The following is an 18,868-nucleotide window of genomic DNA, read 5'->3' on the forward strand; positions in this document are numbered from 1 at the left end:
TGGGCCTTGTTGGTACAGCTCAGGAGTACTCGGTGTATTACGTGCACACATGGCCGTGTGTTCTGAAGGTACCATGAGTCGCGTTTGACCATGCCTATGAGAAAGCAATTCGCATAATAAAGAAGGGAGCATGTGCAGAGGCGCCGTGCCTGAGCTGGAATCCCGGTTGGCACTTTCGTACTCTGTGACTTCCCTATGTGGTGACTTTACCTCTTTGTGTCCCACGTTCTCCTCTGATGAATTGGAATTAATAATAGAGCCACCCTCATGGTATAAGAAATTGAGTGGGATAATACACATAAGGAATTGAAACCTGTGCCTACGCGAAGGGCTCGATTCGTAGCAGAATTATCTTACAGTCTTTGTCGATCTGCCTACCAGAAGCATATTTTGTCTTCTTACTACTAGCATCCTTGTTATACAGATAGGGAAACTGAGCGTCAAAAGATGAATCCAGGGGTGTCTGGGTGGCTTAGTGGGTTGGGGCCTCTGCCTTAGGCTTGGGTCATGATACTGGGGTCCTGGGATCGAGCCCGGCATCCGGCTCTCTGCTCGGCAGGAAGCCTGCCTCCTCCTCTCTCTGCCTGCTGCTCTGCCTACTTGTGATCTCTGTCTGTCAAATAAATAAATAATCTTTTAAAAAGATTAATCCACTCCCCAAAGTCTGGCAGATAGCACAACTTGTATGTATAAGACCCAAGATGGATGATCCCAGAACAAGGGTTTATAATCCCCCCACTGTGGTCTCCCCCACCAGAAAGCACACACTAGCCAAGAGTATAGAAGCAATTTTTTAAAAAAATATTTTATTTATTTGACAGAGAGAAATCACGAGGCAGAGAGGCAGGCAGAGAGAGAGAGGAGGAAGCAGGCTCCCCGCGAAGCAGAGAGCCCGATGTGGAGCTCCATCCCAGGACTCTGGGATCATGACCTGAGCTGAAGGCAGAGACTTTAACCCACTGAGCCACACAGGCGCCCCCTAGAAGCAATAATTTCTACTCCCTGGCAGAAATTGTTTCTTGCATTGGGGTAGTTTCAAGGTAAGGACAGCAAAGCCAAATAGTGCATCTAAAAAAAGAAGAGTAAAAAAGAAATTTTCTTTTATATCTTCTTTCAGGCTTATTTAATTATCCAGATAAATGAAACCTTACAACACATTATTTGGTGCCCATAGACCAAATATAAGCGCAAATTTACTTGTTGAAGTTTTCTTGATGTGCTCTTTCCTGGGCTGGAGCAGGAGGCCAACATTCCTCCAAACAGGGAGGGAGCTAGCACTTCATGCCCATTGGAACTGGACCCCTCAGAAGGCAGCCAATAAAGGCAATGGCCAACGAGGTTGAGAGTTTTCCTTTCTGTACAGTTCTTTTTCTGTCTGATCACTTGGCAATGGGAATTACTTAATCTGATTTGTAGTCTCCGTATCCTGCCAGAACCTCACATTCTTGAAATATTTTAAAAAATGTTTTAGAAAGGAAATTTTACACCACCTATAAAGTAGAATACCTACTTGAGATATTTTCAACAGAGGGGCTGCTGCACTGAAAGGGAGGTCTCAGCCAAGAAGACGGTGGAGAACTGCTCATGGCCTTGAAACTCACTTTTAAGTGACTTTTTGGGAAAAGTCAACTCAACTGCAAAGAAAGAAGAGTTGCAGGCAGATTAGGAGAATTCTGACACAGTTGTTAAAGGACGTCATGGAAAGAGAATTTCTGCCACTCCTATTCACCAGAAAAAGCCCAGCTATGAAAGAAAAAGAATTTAAATGTATCCCCAAATGCAGAAGGACATTCAATGCCTCCTCATTGCTTCAGCCAGTTCTTCCTTGGATTCTAAAATTGAATATAACGGTGATTATAAGGAGTTAGAATAAGCAGTTTCTTTATGTGGGGACAGATTAAGTTGGTGTTAGTTTTTAGACTCCCTTTTTGGATTTTCAAGTTCCAACCCTGAGATGAAAAAGATGTTTTGCAGTTCCTTTACTTCTTCCAACTTCTCAAGGCCCAAAGATCGAGAATAAACCACTGAGGTCTAGGGGCGCCTGGGTGGCTCAGTGGATTAAGCCGCTGCCTTCGGCTCAGGTCATGGTCTCAGGGTCCTGGAATCGAGCCCCGCATTGGGCTCTCTGCTGTGGAGGGAGCCTGCTTCCTCCTCTCTCTCTGCCTGCCTCTCTGCCTAGTTGTGATTTCTCTCTGTCAAATAAATAAAATATTAAAAAAAAAAAAAACCACTGAGGTCTAAGCCAGGTCTATTACAAACCCCACATCCTTGGCTTTAAAGCCACCTTTGTCACCTTGGAGCCATTGATGACTGCTCAGAAGTCTAGGTCTTCAAATCAGGGATGCTCTATCCCATAGTATACAGTAAATGTCATTACATCTCTATGTCTCTACATCCGTATCTTACAGATCCTGAAAAAAAAATTCATATAGACAACAGATGATGAGGTCATAATAAATTTATTAAAGGAATGCTCTTTGAAAGGTATATGTTCCCACTCTTTGAAACTAATGTCACAAAAAGAATAAAATCTTTTTCTTTTTCTTTTTTTTCACACACTGTTAAGGAGAAAACACTTGGTCTTATTAGGACAATTTTTAGGTTTTAGTGATTAGAGCTAAACTATACAGTTGGACCAACAACCTTGCAATGCATATTCTGTTTATTGGAGAGGCAACAAAGTCCTGGGATTTAAAGTGCAGTAAACCGCTGTGTTCAAATCCTGGCCCTACCACTTGCTGTGATTATGAACTTGTTAGAATTATTTTGTCAACACCCATTGAAGAGAAATTATTTGAACTCCATTCAACTAAACAAATAATTACCGAATATTTTTTATGTTTCAGAAATTTTGCTTAGCATTGCAGAGCCTCAGAGATGAACAGGACATGGGAGGACTGCCCCCAACAACTATGGAGAAGAGAGAATAACAGGGTCCTACACACAAACACACAAACTCCCACACACACTCATATGAACTGTAACATAAGATGAAATGTAAGAAGTCCTATGAGAGAATGAAAGAATCACCAATAATTGTTCAGGGAAGGAAAATGGGGAAAGCCCAGATGGGGTAGGAAGGAGGAGTTTCAGGAGGGTAGTGGTGGTGGCAGGAGGAAGTGGAAGGCAGGGCTGGGACTTGCGTAGGAACAAACACATAGGACCTAGAAAAAGACAAGTTATGCTAAAAGAATATGAAGTGATCTGCTCTGGTAGACACACAAACACTGAGAGAATTAAGTCTAGAATTTAATATATTAAAGATCTGGAATGCTGGGTGTGGAGTCCTTACTGAACTCCAAAAGCAATAAAAATGGGCAGCATTCACTGATATGCACCAAGTGCCTCTGGAAGCTTCTAGAAAGAGAGAAATACTGGCTTAAACTCTAGATGCAAAGATACTAATTCAATAGGAAGCAACATTATGAGTTTTCTTCTGTGGAAATAGCAGATTAAACTTTGAATGGAAATTTATAAATTAATTTACAATTTTTAAGAATGTGTTGGAACTTTATCACATTTTACCAAGAGGCAGCCTCTCTGAAAGACCTTTTTTTGCAGGAATTGGAATAATTAAATTGAAGATTCAGTGTACCTTTTCAATCACTTTATTAAAAAACTCATTCTGGTTTTCTCTGAGGGAGAGATAAACCACTGCTTAAGGATGTGGCTAAATCTTTTTTTTAAACTACTGTATTCACCATAAAATATATGACACTATTCCCAAATAACACCTAATAGAAGCTGGTCACATCAAAATCAGAAAACAAAACGAAAAACAAAAACTTGCCCTTTCAAAACGAGCTTTTCGTGCTTGTCTTTAAAGCAGATGTTAGAAGTACAGGGGTGATTGAGATATAATCCAGAATTGGAGAAGAAGAGTTTATAAACAAATCATTACAACACAGTAATGAAAGACTCTACAGTGTGCCTGTGGTGGGGAAGGAGGGCTTAGCACAGCTTGACTGAAGGAATATTTGATTTATGTCTTGAAGGTAATAGGAGCTATCATGTGTGTTTGGGCTAGTGAGTATGTTCTCTCTAGACTGAGGGAAGTAGATGCAAATGCTTGAACTTAAGACAAGCACAAGTAGCTAATTGCTGGAGAGCAAATGGTTTGATATGTTTGGGTATCAGAAAAGCTGCTGGAGATGTTCAAGTGGGCAATGGTGTGCTCCAAGTGTCTGCTAGGTTGATAGGCGGGTGTGTAGATGTTGAATTGTAGGTAGGGAGAATTGGTAAGAGGCTCAGGAAGAGCAGTAGTCCAGATGAGAAATGACAAAGGATGAGATCTATAGTTAACTATGGGACTCAGTGTAACTATTAAAGGAGATACGCATTCTAGGAGAAAACGCTTTATATGGGTATTGCATTTATCAAGATTTGTGTGTGTTTTTAAGATTTTATTTATTTATTTATTTGAGAGAAAGTGAGAGAAGGATAGGATAGCAAGAGAGAGCATGAGTAGGGGCAGAGGCAGAGGGAGCCAGCGAGCAGAAAACCCGACTCAGACTCCCGGCTTGATCCCAGGACCCTGGGATCATGATGTGACCTGAAGACAGACACTTAACCAACCCAGCCACCCAGGTGACCTGAGATTTATGTGTGTTATGTATTTACATATATTATGAGTTCCAGTGACTGAAGAAATACAGCCAGATATAATGGATAGATGGTTGGAAATAGGCACCTGGGAGTCAAAAAATAGAAAAGGGACATTGATTTGACAGGGATTAAAGAATAAGTTGTAGTTGGAGCTATGGAAGGAAATAATCATCCAGGAGAGGGTATAGAAAAAGCTTTTGTGGACCCGGAACCCAGCACTGTGTCTGGCAATGAGTGAGCACTCAAGTGGTATTTGTTGTGGATGACTGAGTGAGTGAGAAAACAGATGAATGTCTACCAGTCCTTCCTGGAACATTTCTCCTTGGAATCTAGGACTCCATGTTCTCTTGATTTCTCTTATCTCTCTGTTTCTTGTCATGCTGCTCTACCTGTTTGTTCTCTTCATGTAGATGCTCCCCAGTGTGTATCTACAACGACAAATATAAGACAGGATCCCTTCACTTAAAGACTTCCCAGTCTAACAAGGAACCAATTTATAAAGCCCCCAAGTAAGTCAAGAAATGTGAGAAATAAATTGTTCCCAGTTAAACACACTGGAATACATTCAATGAGAGTCTTAGAATAGTTTCAATAGAAAATATTTCAGAAGCAGAAATCCAGATTGCTGTGGGTTGAAGAATAAATGGGAGGGTGAAGAAGAAGAGTTCGGGAATCATTTTAAGAAGTTTAATAACAATAGGTTGGAAGGTGATGGAGCCGTGTCTGGAGAGGGGGGCAATGTCAAAAGTTGTTTTGCTGGGGGGAAGGGGTTCAGAGCATGGAAGAGTTGGCCAAGAACCCAGCAAAGCATAACAAATATTGTCTTTGACCTCAAGGAGCTAATTATTTATTACAGAAAACAGACATGTAAATTGACCGGGAAGGTAGAGTGTGATAGATGTTATGACCAGCCCGGAATGTGCCAGTTGGAGAGTCTGCAATGTTTGTCCTGAAGAGAATAATGATCTGATGTCTGATCTGAATCTAAAAGAGAAATAGGACCTCTGCGTGGAGATACCCAGAGGAAGGGGATGCTGGGTAGAGGAAAGAGTGGGAACAAAGGCAGAGGAATATTAAAAACATAAGGGTTACAAATCATTTGTCATTTTCTCCAAGTATGCGGAATACATTTTCATTTCATTAACAATGACTTCTGAAAAGCAAGGTTTTAATTTTTCTAAAATTCAATTTATCAAATTGCATATTGTGTCCTAAAGAAGTTTTCTGTAATCCAAGTCATGATTTGATCCTATATTTTCTTGTATTATCCATATGGTTTTAGCTCTTAAATTTAGGTTTATGCTCTGTTTAGAGTTAACTCTTGTATATGATGGTAAGGAAGAGTTTATTTTTGCATTATGGTATTTAATTGTTCCAGCAGAATTTGTTGAAAACATTTTGCCATTGAATTACCTTGTCACTTGTTGCAAATCAATTAACTATATATTTACGGGTCTATTTCCAGACTTCTCTTTTGTTCAATTAATTTATATGCCTATCCTTATGTCAATATCATGTGATCTTCATTATTGTAGCTTTATTGTAAGTCTTAAAATCAGATGGTATGATTTTTTCCCAAGTTTATTCTTTCCCAAAATTGTTTTGGTCCTTTGTGTTTCCATAAAAATGTTAAAGTAAGACTCTTATTTTCAATGAAAAAAAAAAAAAGTCTAAAGCTTTTATTGGAATTTCATTGAATCTACAAATTCATAGAATCTATAGAGCAGAATGGTATCTTAATTATATTAAGATTAATGGTATCTTAATTATAGTAAGGCCTTCATACTATGAACATGGTATAGCGCTTCATTTCTTTAGGTCTGCTTTAATCTCACTCAGCACTGTTTTTGCAATTTTTAGTGCACAGGTGTTATATATTTTGTGGTAGGTATGCCTAAGAATTTCATATATTTGATGTTATTATAATTTTTTTTTTAAATGTCCAACTGTTGGGGCACCTGGGTGGCTCAGTCAGTTAAGCTTCTGACTTTGGCCCTGGTCATGATCTCAGGGTCCTGGAATTGAGTCCCACATTGGGATCCCCACTCAGCAGGAAGTCTGCTGTCCCCCTCCTTTTGCCCCTCCCCCATTCATGCTCTCTCTGTCTCTCTCTCAAATAATAACTAAAATCTTTTTTAAAAAATGTTCAATTGTTTGTGGCTTACATAAAGAAATAGAATTTCTTATCTACTGTCCTGGTTTTCTGCAACCTTCCTAAACTTACTTATTACTTTTTTTATAAACTCTGATAAAAGACTTACATCCAGAATATTCTCAGCAATAAGTGGGCAAACAACCTGATCTTATAAAGGCAAAAGCTTTTAGTAGGCTCTCCATCAAAGAAGATATACTAGTGACAAATGTATGAAAAGATCATTAGTCATTAGCAAAATATAAACTTAAAAAATATATGTATAATTATAAATCCACTGAAATGACTAACCTTAAAAAGATTGACAATGCCAAGTGTTGACAAGGATTTGGGGCAATCAAACTTCTTATAGATTACTGGTAGGAATGAAAGAGGGTACAGTCACTTCTGAAATCAGTCTGGCAGTTTCTTAATAATTGCAATATTCATTTGCTCTGTGATCTTTCACATTCCTAGATATCTACCCAAAGCAAATGAAAACACATGTCTATACAAGTACTTGTGCTTGGATTTTAGTGACAGCTCTATTCACTGTAGTTAAAACTGGAAGGAACCCACATGCCCATCATGTGGGTAAACAAAACTGTGTTCATTCACAATGGAATATTACTTAGCGATAAAAAGGAATAAGATACTAATAGACAAAACAATGTGGATTAATTTCAAACACATTAAGCTAAAAGAAAGAAATCAGACATAAAAGACCACATAGTAAAAGATTCCATTTGTATGACATTTTGGAAAAAACAAAACTAGAGTAACAAAGATCAGGTCAAGGGTTTCTGGCGTCTGGGAGTTGGGGAAAGAATTGACTAGAAAGAAGTCCAAGGAAACTTTCTGAACATATGGAGATGTTCTATACATGATTGTGGTACTTGTTCACAAATTTCTCAAAACTCATCAAATTATACATTTCAAATTAGTGGATTTTTATTGTAGATAAATTGTCCTTTGCTGGATTACTTCAAAAGAAATCTGGTGAGTTTAACTTACTAGGAAGGCGGGTCCATAATCCATTATCTGAGACCCTACAGGCCAAATGTGTGTTTTTTTTTAAAATGTGTTCTGAACTTCATAATTTTGAAAGCTTATATAGTATATTACTTACAGACTGATATATATCATCCATATACTTATACTTTTATATAGTGTACTAAACCCAGCCTTGATGCAGGAAATGATCCCACAGTCAAACACAATTCTATTTCTATAACAAAACATATGTGTATTCAGGGAGTAGAATCAGTATGTTCTATGAAGTGACTCTTCTCATTTTAGATGACATGTTGCTTCTTGATTTTTGCTTCTCGATTCTGCTGAGATTGAGGGGCTGAGGTCTTGCCCAAGCAGTTTGGTATTTGCTCTAATTTAAGGTTCAGAGGTGGGGACTGAGAGGTGAGATAGTCTGAGGTTGAGAAAACACAAGGCTGGAGAGGGAGGTAGATCAAAGAGGATCACATTGTAGAGTTTAAGATTTTCCTGGGCATATTTATACATTATAGCTACTAAAATGGCAGATTAATTACTCAGAAAAAGGAAGAACTGGTTTCTCCTTCAGTAACAAGCTCCTGTGATTACTTAAGAAAACCTTACTGTAATGGAAATAGTACATGCAAGTCTCATGGTCCATAAAATATAATAATACAAAGGCATCAAGGTCAAGTCTTATATTGAAGCCTTTCAAGACTCCTCAGTCTCTTTAAGATAAAGTTCCAGCTCTCAGACAGTTTTGATGATCTAAACTCGTTCTCTGGGTCTCCTCATTGTCCCTCCATCCTTCTCCTACCCCATCTTGGCACCTGAAAAACTGTACCAAATATCCAGTCGCTTGTTCTGGTTGTTCCCTAGCTTCTTTGTCTTTAAAAGCCTCTCTGACTTTGTTAATACTCTTTCCTCTGATTAAATGCTATTCTCTCCATTCATTCTTTAGTAAATTTCTATTCTACAGGTTATAAATGCTTATAGAAGCCACACGGAAAACATAAATGAGTAAAGCAGCCAAGGGTTGGGGGGGAGGAGAAACAACCACCAACACATATTGTTATGCAAGACACCTAACATGTAGAGGGCTCTTAATAATGGTGGCCTTAATTAAAAAATGGTATTAGGCCATAATAATAGAGCTGAGGCACCATAGAGAATGTGATACTATTGTAACTCTTCCCAACCTGTCACAGTGAAGTGGAAATGTTTACATATTACGATATTTTGAATTTTTTTTCAGTAGCTTCCTAAATCAACTCCTTCTGAGACCAAGGGAAAATATGCCAAGTTAAGTTGTCTTCTTGCAAAGAACACCGTTTAAGGAATTGATGATATTTGGGGCCATCAGTCCTATTCAGAGAGATTCCATCTCTTCCCTCGAGGAGCTTCTCATCAGCATCAAACACATTAATACAGACAGACATATTGGAGCACCATTAGGAACAAAATGGAAACATTAAAGCAATCCATGGATAGTCGGGTAATTGCATTACGTGAAGGTCAAGCATAAGTGGATTTGTAGTGGAAGGAAACAGTGAGTACCTAATCAGGGCAGAGATCAGGAACTGCACGTGGAAACTGGGCAGGGCAAGGGTACAAAATCACTTACCTAATCAGCCCTGGAAGATTTCATGGGATGAGTGGGGAGTCAGTAGCAACCATCACCCTGAGTGGGAGCTCAAGAGTCTCTTGCTGTCTTCAAAATGTATGATTTTTGAATTAGGGAATTGAAGGCTACACATTAAAACACACTGTTATAAAGCAGGGAAGATTCCTTTTCTTTTGTCTTTGGCTCCGAGATTGTCCTATCAGTCCACCCTTATCATGCGAGAGTATCCTTTTACACAAGTAGCATTCTAAAAATGTATTCAATAGTTTTACTCCAAGTTAACTCCAAGTTTCAAAATTTAATTTAAAGATATTTAATTCCTAGTTTTACAACATGTCTTAAATTTCACTGGCAAAATTCAGATGTTTGCTGTTTTTCTTGTTACCAAAATTCTTGAAAATATTCAGGGACAAATCTAATGTAAAAGAAAGCATTTTCCAACTCTAAAGAACTACAAGAGATGTCTTGGTTCCCTGTCTGGATGAACTTCATTTTACGCTATCCAAAATGTGTGAGCACAGAAACCCTTTAGATAATTAGAGCTAAGGCTGAACCCTCTGCCCCCTTGATCATATAGAAGAAGGAAGGTGTATTTCAAAAAGAGGGGTGTCCCTTGGTGCTCAGGGGATGTGACCTGACTTTTACTGGGGGCAGAGATGTTATGGCCAATACAATGGAGAGCTCACTCTCTCCTTCGGCAATACATTCAAGATCCCTGGGGAGAATACTTCCCCCATGTGACTAAAGTCTCCAAGGCTCTAGTATTACAACCAATTTCTTACGTTGTTTCTTCAGTGAAGGAGTTCTCTTGTTTCTGAAAGAACTCCTGAGATACACGATTCAAAGATATTATATTGCCCCCCTCTCTGAGTCTGCCCCCTCCTGTCAGGTCCTTTAATCTTTCTTAAAGTTCTTATTTTCCCAATCCTTTAATCATCTCTGTGGTAAAAAACTAAGTTCTCATCCCTTTTTGTCTCACTCTGGACGAGGTACTGGCTGGCCCAAGTCCTGTGGGTCATATTGATATGTTCCTTTCTTTCTTTCTTTTTTTTTTTAATTTATTTATTTGACAGACAGAGATGACAAGTAGGCAGAGAGGCAGGCAGAGAGGGGGGCAGGGAGCAGGCTCCCCGCCAAGCATGGAGCCGGATGTGGGGCTCGATCCCAGGACCCTGGGATCATGACCCGAGCTGAAGGCAGAGGCTTTAACCCACTGAGCCACCTGGCGCCCCTATTGATAAGTTTCTGCACAAATGAGACCTTCCCACTTTAAATTGAAGTGTTCCTGTGGACTCGTCATGCCTTTTTGAAAACCAACAACAACAAAACACAGCTATGGACACAGTTCAAAATAAGACACAGAGTGTACAAGTAAGCCAGGATTATCTTTCCTTTGTATTACTCTGGGTCCCTTTCGGGCCCTACTTCATGGGAAATGATGAGCCTTGATTGTCCATTTTCACCAAAATAGCATTTGGGAAAGCAGGACTATTAACTCAGGTAAAGTAAAAGGGCTGTTCCTTTCATCTCAGCAATTCCACACCTACTCTCCTTCCAAGTGACTTTTTATAGAATATTAGTTTGCATTAAAAAAAAACCCATTTATTTGCATGGGAGAAACACTTCACCGCCACGCTCCAGGCCGATCCCATGTTGCAGCTGCTCCTACTTAACGGGTAATTGTGGCCTCACTCTTTTCCAAGGAACTAATTCTGATTTTGAAAGGATTCGTCCTCATAGTTTATCCTGATGAGAGAGGACTGGATTATTGCTGTGTAAAATAGTTGAAGAGTCCTATTATAGCTATTACGCCACAAATGTTGTATATTGTTAGAGATCCCAGTACTGTCCCACACTCAGTGTAAGATGTGCAGGCACTGGCACCCTTCCCATATTATGTAAAAAACACTGCATTTTATGAGTCATTTAGTACCATGTGAGGTATCTGTGGACCCTATATCATTTCCTTCAAACTTTCCTCATCATTCTGAAATCCTTTATTTTCTGGTTGAAAGACTTACAATCTAGTCATTTCTCACTAGTCTCCCCAGGAAATAAACTTCAGTACTCTCTGTTCTCCCACTGCATTATATTATGGATTGCATATCATTCTACTTTACATTTAAATTACTTTGGAAAACTATTAAAAAAAACAAACAAACCTCTGGACAACAGTAAATTCTAACTGGTAAATTGAGAAAATGTAAATGTTTCCTATCAAAACCATTGATGATGTTTCTAGAACCTTGAAGTGGGGTAGGATTCAGCGTTGGTTAGGTTGTAAGGGGAAAAAAAAAAAAAAGAACAACATACCTAATTCAGCCATAATCTTGTTAAGAACATAAACCTGTAAACACATGCAAAACAAGATGGCTTATAATACAACTGGGCCGTATCAGGGGTTCAAATGAATGGTATTTTAAAAGAATGAGGTTTTCTTCCACAAGAGAGACTGAGCTATCCCCTATTGCTGGAAAGCACACCCTAAATAAGAGGAGGCCAGTGAAGGACTGATATTAATTTTGTTATAAAATACAGCATGCTTTGCTTTTCGTTTCAATAGTTGGCATCTCAAAATAAATCCCTCTATAAGATCTTTCATCACCACCTTCATCATAGAGAGGGCTATTACCCTTAAAGAAAATTAACTCCAAGGGCTAACCAAAAGTACCCCTCAAGAAGTGCCATTTTGTTGTGTTGTTGAATGATTTTTATAAGACTCTCATACATCAGGGATAGAATTGACTGTGTAGAGGATATTTTCCCTGATGCAAAACATTCTGTGTATAGTTTGGAGACATTACTACAAATTTAGGATTTATGTCCATAGTACAAAGGATCAGTAAACATAAAATGTGGTCAATGGAAACAGGTGCAAATTTGAAAACACAACATGATGAAACTATCATCAAAACGAAGATGTGGAGGGAACAAAATAAGATGCTAAGTGTGGTTTGTAATTAGTGGTTAAGGTTTCCAATAAAACTTGTAAAACTAAATAAGAAAGTGAGATGCAACGTTAAGAAATTATGACTAGGTCCAGGACATAGTAGGCATTTCAGAAAGGTAGCTATCAACTTTTTACATCAATACTAGTTAAGGAGAAGTTTTGTTCACGGACCCACATTTTTTGGTAATGAGAGTTCCTAGTTCAGATGACCAAATTGTAATTAGGGTCTCCACAGCAATTCATTCCAGTTTTTTTAGAATAACTGAGTCCATTGCCACACTCAGTCTCTGTAAGGTCAGTGTAGATGATGGGGACCTCGAGGCATGACCTGCTATGTCCCCTTGTGAGAGCCAACACAAAATAACAGTCCAGCCAGGAAATTTACTCACGTGAAAATTCTGTGCTTTGAACATTCCCTTTGTGCCCGTGTTATCTTTCCTCCTAGACCACTGGTTCTCAATCCTTCCTGAAAGTTGAAAGCCCCTGGAAAGCTTTTACAAACTCCTATGCCCAGTCCTTACCCTAAATGGACTGAAACAGAATCTATGGTAGAGAAGCCCATCCATGAGTATTTTTCAAAGGGTGTGGGGTGACTCCACTGACCAAAGTTAGAAATACTGCTCTAGAAGACAAGAACACATCTAAAACAGAAACTGTTTTAAGAAATTTGTTCTTGTATGTCAACCTATACACAATACATAGCATAGAGCTCTACTCTGCTTATATGGCTTTGTTGAATAATATCCAAGTTAAATGGATGGACAAATAGATTAGTAAAATTAGCCATGATGTAAAGTTGAATGCCCTGGAGATTGAAAAATAATATAATGCCTCTCTACTATTTTTATCTCCCAAATTAATAAGATTTACTCGGTGGTTTATCTATTCAACTTCCTCCATGTTTTTCCTGAGAGAACTGCTCTCCTTCCATATATGATGGGCCTTGGGTGAAGCATTATAAAGAGAATATTTTTTTCAGATCACACTGAGATAATCTTCACAGTCTACTCTTCATGTAGGAATGATTGGGGTTAAGAGATTTTTTTCAAACCAACAGCTCCCATTCCCCCCTGAGCTGGGAAAAACTCAAGCAATTCTGTCACACCAGCTGGGTGTCTTACAATCTGATTCAATTCTGACAGTATCTCCCTGGAGATAGCATCAGATCCCACAGGCTAAGGGCTCAGCCCCACAAGACTCCCTGCACTGCCCCCAAGAACAAGAAAACCACTTGAAATGCCAATTGCAAGCCCAGGGTGTTAACTGTGCTTCTGACCGATCAGCTATCAAACAGAATTTCCTATGACACCCTCCTCGGGTTTGGTGACTTTAGCAGAGTGTCTCACAAGGCTCAGGAAAAACAGTTTACTTACTGTTTACATATTTATTATAAAAGGATATGACAAAGGATACAGATGAACATCCAGATGCATTGAGTAAGGTATGTGGGAAAGGACATGGAATTTCCATGCTCTTTCCAAGATAACCACTCTGCAGGACCTCCACATGGTCACTACCAGGAAGTTCTCTGAGTCCTGAACTTGGGCAATTTTTATGGGGACTTCATCACATAGGCATGATGGATCATCAACTCCATTTTTATTCCCAGCAAGCCCCCCACCCCCGTCATGAAGTTGAACTTCCTGGTCTACTCTCCATGTATGAGTGATTGGAGTCAAGAGCTTTTTTCATCAAAAGCTCATATTCTCACCCTTCACACCATGCCACACACAAACATACCATTTTGACTCTACTGATTGCACACGAAAGAAACCAGGTACAAATTAAGTAGAGGGATACATAGTTCCCATGCATTTAGGTTTCTTCTCAAGGCAGAGAAAAATAGTAGGTCTAGAGAACAAAGTATAGACATCATTGCCTTCCCTAGATGTCAAAATGTTGATAATGAAACTTTTCGTCTTCCTGATGTTCACAGGGTCATCAAACAGACATCAATTACAGATTCTAAGAAAGTTTTCATAATTGATATAATACATTGATAATAAATTGTGAATTAATGACAAATTTAAGTTTGGGAATATTTAAGTTAAAATCAAATTTTTTTTATTTTGGAAATACATATAAGCATATTTTAGCTTCTACAACTGAATTTTGAACACTGACAGTCAAAACACAAAACATTTAAATTTTATTATAAAGAAATTTATTAAGAGGAAAAAAATTCTATTTTTTATTTTATTTTATGCCTTGTAGGACCTGTAAATATGGATATTCTTCAGAATCCAGTGGAGAGGAATTCTTTTTTCTCACTGCTCTCTCTCTCCCTACACAATTTCCACCATGTCAGTCTTGAGATGGGGAAAGTGTTAGATTTTTGCTACTTCTAGAAATGATGAAGGGAAGAAAGAAAACAATGGTTTAAGAGAAAAAGCATGCAAGGAGTACAAAGCAATGCTAAGTAAAAGGTTCCTAAAAAGCCATGTGTAGACACTCAATGATGTTATCATTTCTTATATTTTCTTCATAGATTTTCTTCCAGATCTCTCTGATTGTACCTGACAGGTGCTCTCAGTTGCAGGGGAAACAACATAGCTGTGAGAAAGTTGTACAGAGCAGTTGGCAGTCAATATGCACTGTAGAGTTGTGTGGGGGTGGCAGAATGTTATTAGTAGCCTTAGCACAGAATCAAGTAGAAACGATGAAGTACTTCCAGGCACCTTTGCAGGGTCTTGGGCCTTACTATGTGTGGCTACTTCCTCCTGGCAAGGCAAATATCACCCGTTATTGCCTGGACTTCCCACCAAGGACAGAGTCGCGGGGATAAATCTGTTGGACTCCAGCCAAATTTCATGGATTCCCCCCCCACCCCCACCCCCACCAGCCATCCAGAAAAAAAAAACGAAGTTGCAAGTTTCTGTGTTTTAGAGGTCAGGCGGGAAAACATGATTGGAGACTTCCCCCTCCCACTTATGGACCAGAGAAATGGGGAGGCTGATTCCAGGTCTTCGGTGCCTCTCCCAGAGCATCAATGGGCTTCCAATTACAAAAAGACAAGAATCCCATCCGGGGTCAACTAGCAAGCCCACGTGTTTTCCCTCTAGCCTGATCTTGTGTGTTGATGATGGTTTCCCTATTTACACTTTGATTTACTCCTGTGGTCTTTTTGGAGTCTCTAGGGCTGCCTTAGCTTTGCAAACCCTCCAGTGGGTCACAGATCATTGGGAAGTGAGGGCTGGAGGCGGAAGCGAGCGACAGAAGGGGGTAGACTTTTAAGCCCATCCACACCCTGCAGTCCTTTCGGGTCCCTAGCCCAGTAGCCCACTGTAGCGCACCGTTGATTCGCGCTCCCTGAGGGTTCCCGGTCCCTAGGACCGGCGCAGCATGTAATAGCCACCTCCACCAGAGGCTGGGAGTAGGGGTGGGGACGCAGAGATGAGTGAGGAGAGCCACCACAGGGGAGGTGGCGGACGCAGAGAAAGAGGTGGGACAGCCGCGGAGGGGACGGTGGGAGCGGGGTGGGGCCGGGGCGGACCCGGGGGCGGGGCGCGCCAGAGCGCCCCCTTGCTGCGCGCTCCCTGCGGTGCCCCGGGGCCGCGATGGCTGGGGCTCCGTAGCCCCTTTGTGTACGACTCGCTGGCCGGGAGGAGCGCGGCTCCCGCACAGCGGAGGCTCCGCGGGGTCCTGCCACCCCGGCCCGATCCCGGCCGCCCTCTCCTCCTTTTTCTCCTCTCCTCCCTCCTCCGGGCCCCGGCCCCCAGCCCCGAGCTGCAGCCATTGGGTCGCGAGCAGCCCTGCGTCCTGCCTCGCACCCTACCCCGCCCGGCCCGGGGCGTTCACCCCCCCCACTTTCGCCCTGTCCCCCTTTCATTCCTCCCCCCATCCCAGGCCTCCAAGGTGGAGAAAATAAACTAAAAGCAGAGCAACTCAGAGACTCCAATAAAACGCCCAGGACCTGGAGCCCGAGCGCGAGCGCGTGTGCCGGGCGGCGAGGGGCGCGGGAGGCGGGGATGGGGGGGCGGGCGGGGGGACAATGAGCGCATGAAGTTACCTGCCCGGCGGCAGCGGCGGCGGCGGCGGTGGCGGCGGGGCCGGGAGGCGGCGGCGGAACAGGCTGCGCGCTCGGCGCCGACGGGTGCGCGCCGCGGCTTGGGGGAGAGTTGAGCGCTTTTCCCCCCTCTTTTTTTTTTTCTTTTTTTTTTTTTTTTTCTCCTCTTCTTAAACAAACCACAAACGGATGTGAGGGAAGGAAGGTGTTTCTTTTACTCCTGAGTCCAGACACCTCTCTCTGTTCCGTCTAAGCTTGTTTTGCTGAACACTTTAAAAAAAAAAAAAAAAAAAAAGGAAAAGAAAAGGAGTTGCTTGATGTGAGAGTGAAATGGACGTAAGATTTTATCCACCTCCAGCCCAGCCCGCCGCTGCGCCCGACGCTCCCTGTCTGGGACCTTCTCCCTGCCTGGACCCCTACTATTGCAACAAGGTGAACGCTCTGCTTTTGTTTCCACCGTGTTCTTGCTGCTTGATCCCGGGAGGGGGGCGGCGGCGGCGGCGGGCCGGCTCGGCTACCGGGGTCGGTCGGCGGAGGCCGGTCCCGGGCGCGCTCGGCTCGCAGCCCGCTGCAGCCCTGCGTGCGCTTGGGTAGTAAATACTGTGCAGCAGCTCCGGGGGTTTGCCAAACACCGCGATTGTGCGGAAAGTGACACGATTTGCTCGGATTCTTTCCTTCCTGCTGTTCGCGACTAAGGCTCCCTGCCTAGGTTTGCCGGGGGGCGTTTAAAAAAAATTTAAGAGAAACCCACGGAATACTTTGGGGGTGTGTCTGGGGTCCGGGAACGCAGGCAGAGAGTAAGAGAAGTCAGTTTATTTTCTAGTTTCCCCTTCTGCTTCCCGCCCTCTCACGGGCTGCGGGGACTCGTGGCACCGCTTCCCGGACCGGGATTAGTTGCCAGGGGAGCAGCCGGGAGTCGGGGTACAGGGACCAGGGAGACGCCTCCGCCCCCCGCCGGGAAAATTGCTTTACAAGTCTTTTGTTTTCGCAAATCCTTTCGGGCGCCCGAGTCCTGTGTTCGGACACCGGTTTGCGGGCCGAGGTGCAGCGGGGTCGCCGGGTTGGGGGGACAGCTCCCGCTTGCGGGGGGCGGGGGGCGCGGTAACTGCAAGTTTGTTAGAAGCCGGGCGAGTGCGTAGAGTTTACGTCTGAAGCTCCAGCACTCCTCACGGCGCTTGGAGAAGGGTCCCAGGCTGGGCTGTACCCACGGCCCGGTGACCCCAGGTGCCAAGGCCGTGGGGTACCCGGGCGCGGCTGACCAGGCGGGTGGCCCCGGGCGGGCGTGGGGGTGGGGTTGGGGGAGGCGGCCGGGGCTATTGCGAAGCTCTGCTCGTCCCGTAGATAGAATAGTCAGGGGGTGCGAAGGGAGGGGGTTACTCTCGGTGCTTCTCCAACTCTCTGCCCCGGGAGGGAGGACGCGCGGGGACCGGCCTCCGAGAGCAGCCGCAGGGCCACGGCTGTCCTCGCCCCGGGCTTATTGGACGTGTGGAAGCTGTCCAGCCGGGTGTACGTCGGAGGGGAGGAATGAGTTCTCTGAGACACCGGGCGAGTCGTTTAGACGCCCAGCTCCCGCTCAACCTGCTTGGTACTGTATTCCCTGCAAGCAGTTCCTTGTCGATCCCTCTGTGAATTCCACTGGATGAATCGTTGGGACCCTTAATATTTGCCTGCTGGCGAGGCATCATCAAACAGCTTTTTAACGTGATACCGAGGTATTTAGCGCGCTGCATCCTCAGCCCCCCGGGCTCCCCACCACGCCACCGCCTCGCAGCTCCACAGTCTTGGTCAGTCCGGACACACACACACACACACACACACACACACACACACACACACACACACAACTGTGAGTTAAGTGAACCACAGATATCACCCTGTGCAGAAGCTCCTTGATGCTGGGTACAGTGTGAGGCTCAGTAAAAGGGTTATGCTGTATGCCTATGATGGATAGGCAAGTTTGAAACGGAGGAAATAGTCTTGTGCAAGGCAGAAAGGCTTATCATACAGGGAGCTCTTTAGGTAGGAACAGGTTGGAAAGCTCGGGTAACTTTGGCAAGAGAAGTTTGTGTAATGAAGTTTCATTATTGGTTAGTAGCATAGTTCTTTTATTCTTAAATCTGTTTTGCCTTTATAAAGAAGTATTTTGTGCATGTAACATTCTATTTTGCTCATAGCACTAGTACTAACAAAAATAATAAAGTAGCAGACCTATCATGGTTAGTAAACGCATATTCCAGGGTGGTAACCAGTACCAAAAAGAACCATTTTGGCAGTGAAACTGGACAAATCTGATTAGATTGATCGGTGATTTTAGGCTCCAAAAAGAAGGTAATGACTTGGATACACATTTCACTTGTCATTCTTGTGATAGTAGGGTCAGATTTAATTTAAAAGTTAAATGCTTTGGAAAATCAAGAATTACTTCAATATATTAAATCATTTTCCAATTAAGTGCTTTAAATAATTTTCGTGGGTTGTGCTGTGAATTGAATAAATTAATTTAGAAAGTCTTCAGAATTTCTTTACTAGCTTATTGAAGTTCCTTTCAAGTCCCCCCATGTA

The 18,868-nt window shown here is 42.5% G+C and overlaps 1 protein-coding gene across 2 annotated transcripts in view; it reads left to right on the forward strand.

Moving 5' to 3' along the window:
- The first annotated feature begins 16,349 nt into the window (after positions 1-16,349).
- TOX (thymocyte selection associated high mobility group box) overlaps positions 16,350-18,868 on the forward strand; it is a 304,651-nt gene continuing 302,132 nt past the window's right edge. The window contains exon 1 of one of the 2 annotated variants that reach the window (XM_046024014.1): positions 16,350-16,738. In XM_046024014.1, coding sequence (XP_045879970.1) covers positions 16,637-16,738 — 102 coding nt within the window. In that variant the 5' untranslated portion in view covers positions 16,350-16,636. The remainder of the gene's footprint in view (positions 16,739-18,868) is intronic. The other variant, XM_046024012.1, reaches the window with a different exon arrangement.

This window comes from Meles meles, chromosome 1, assembly GCF_922984935.1.
Source record: "Meles meles chromosome 1, mMelMel3.1 paternal haplotype, whole genome shotgun sequence".
Taxonomy (NCBI): Eukaryota; Metazoa; Chordata; class Mammalia; order Carnivora; family Mustelidae; genus Meles; species Meles meles.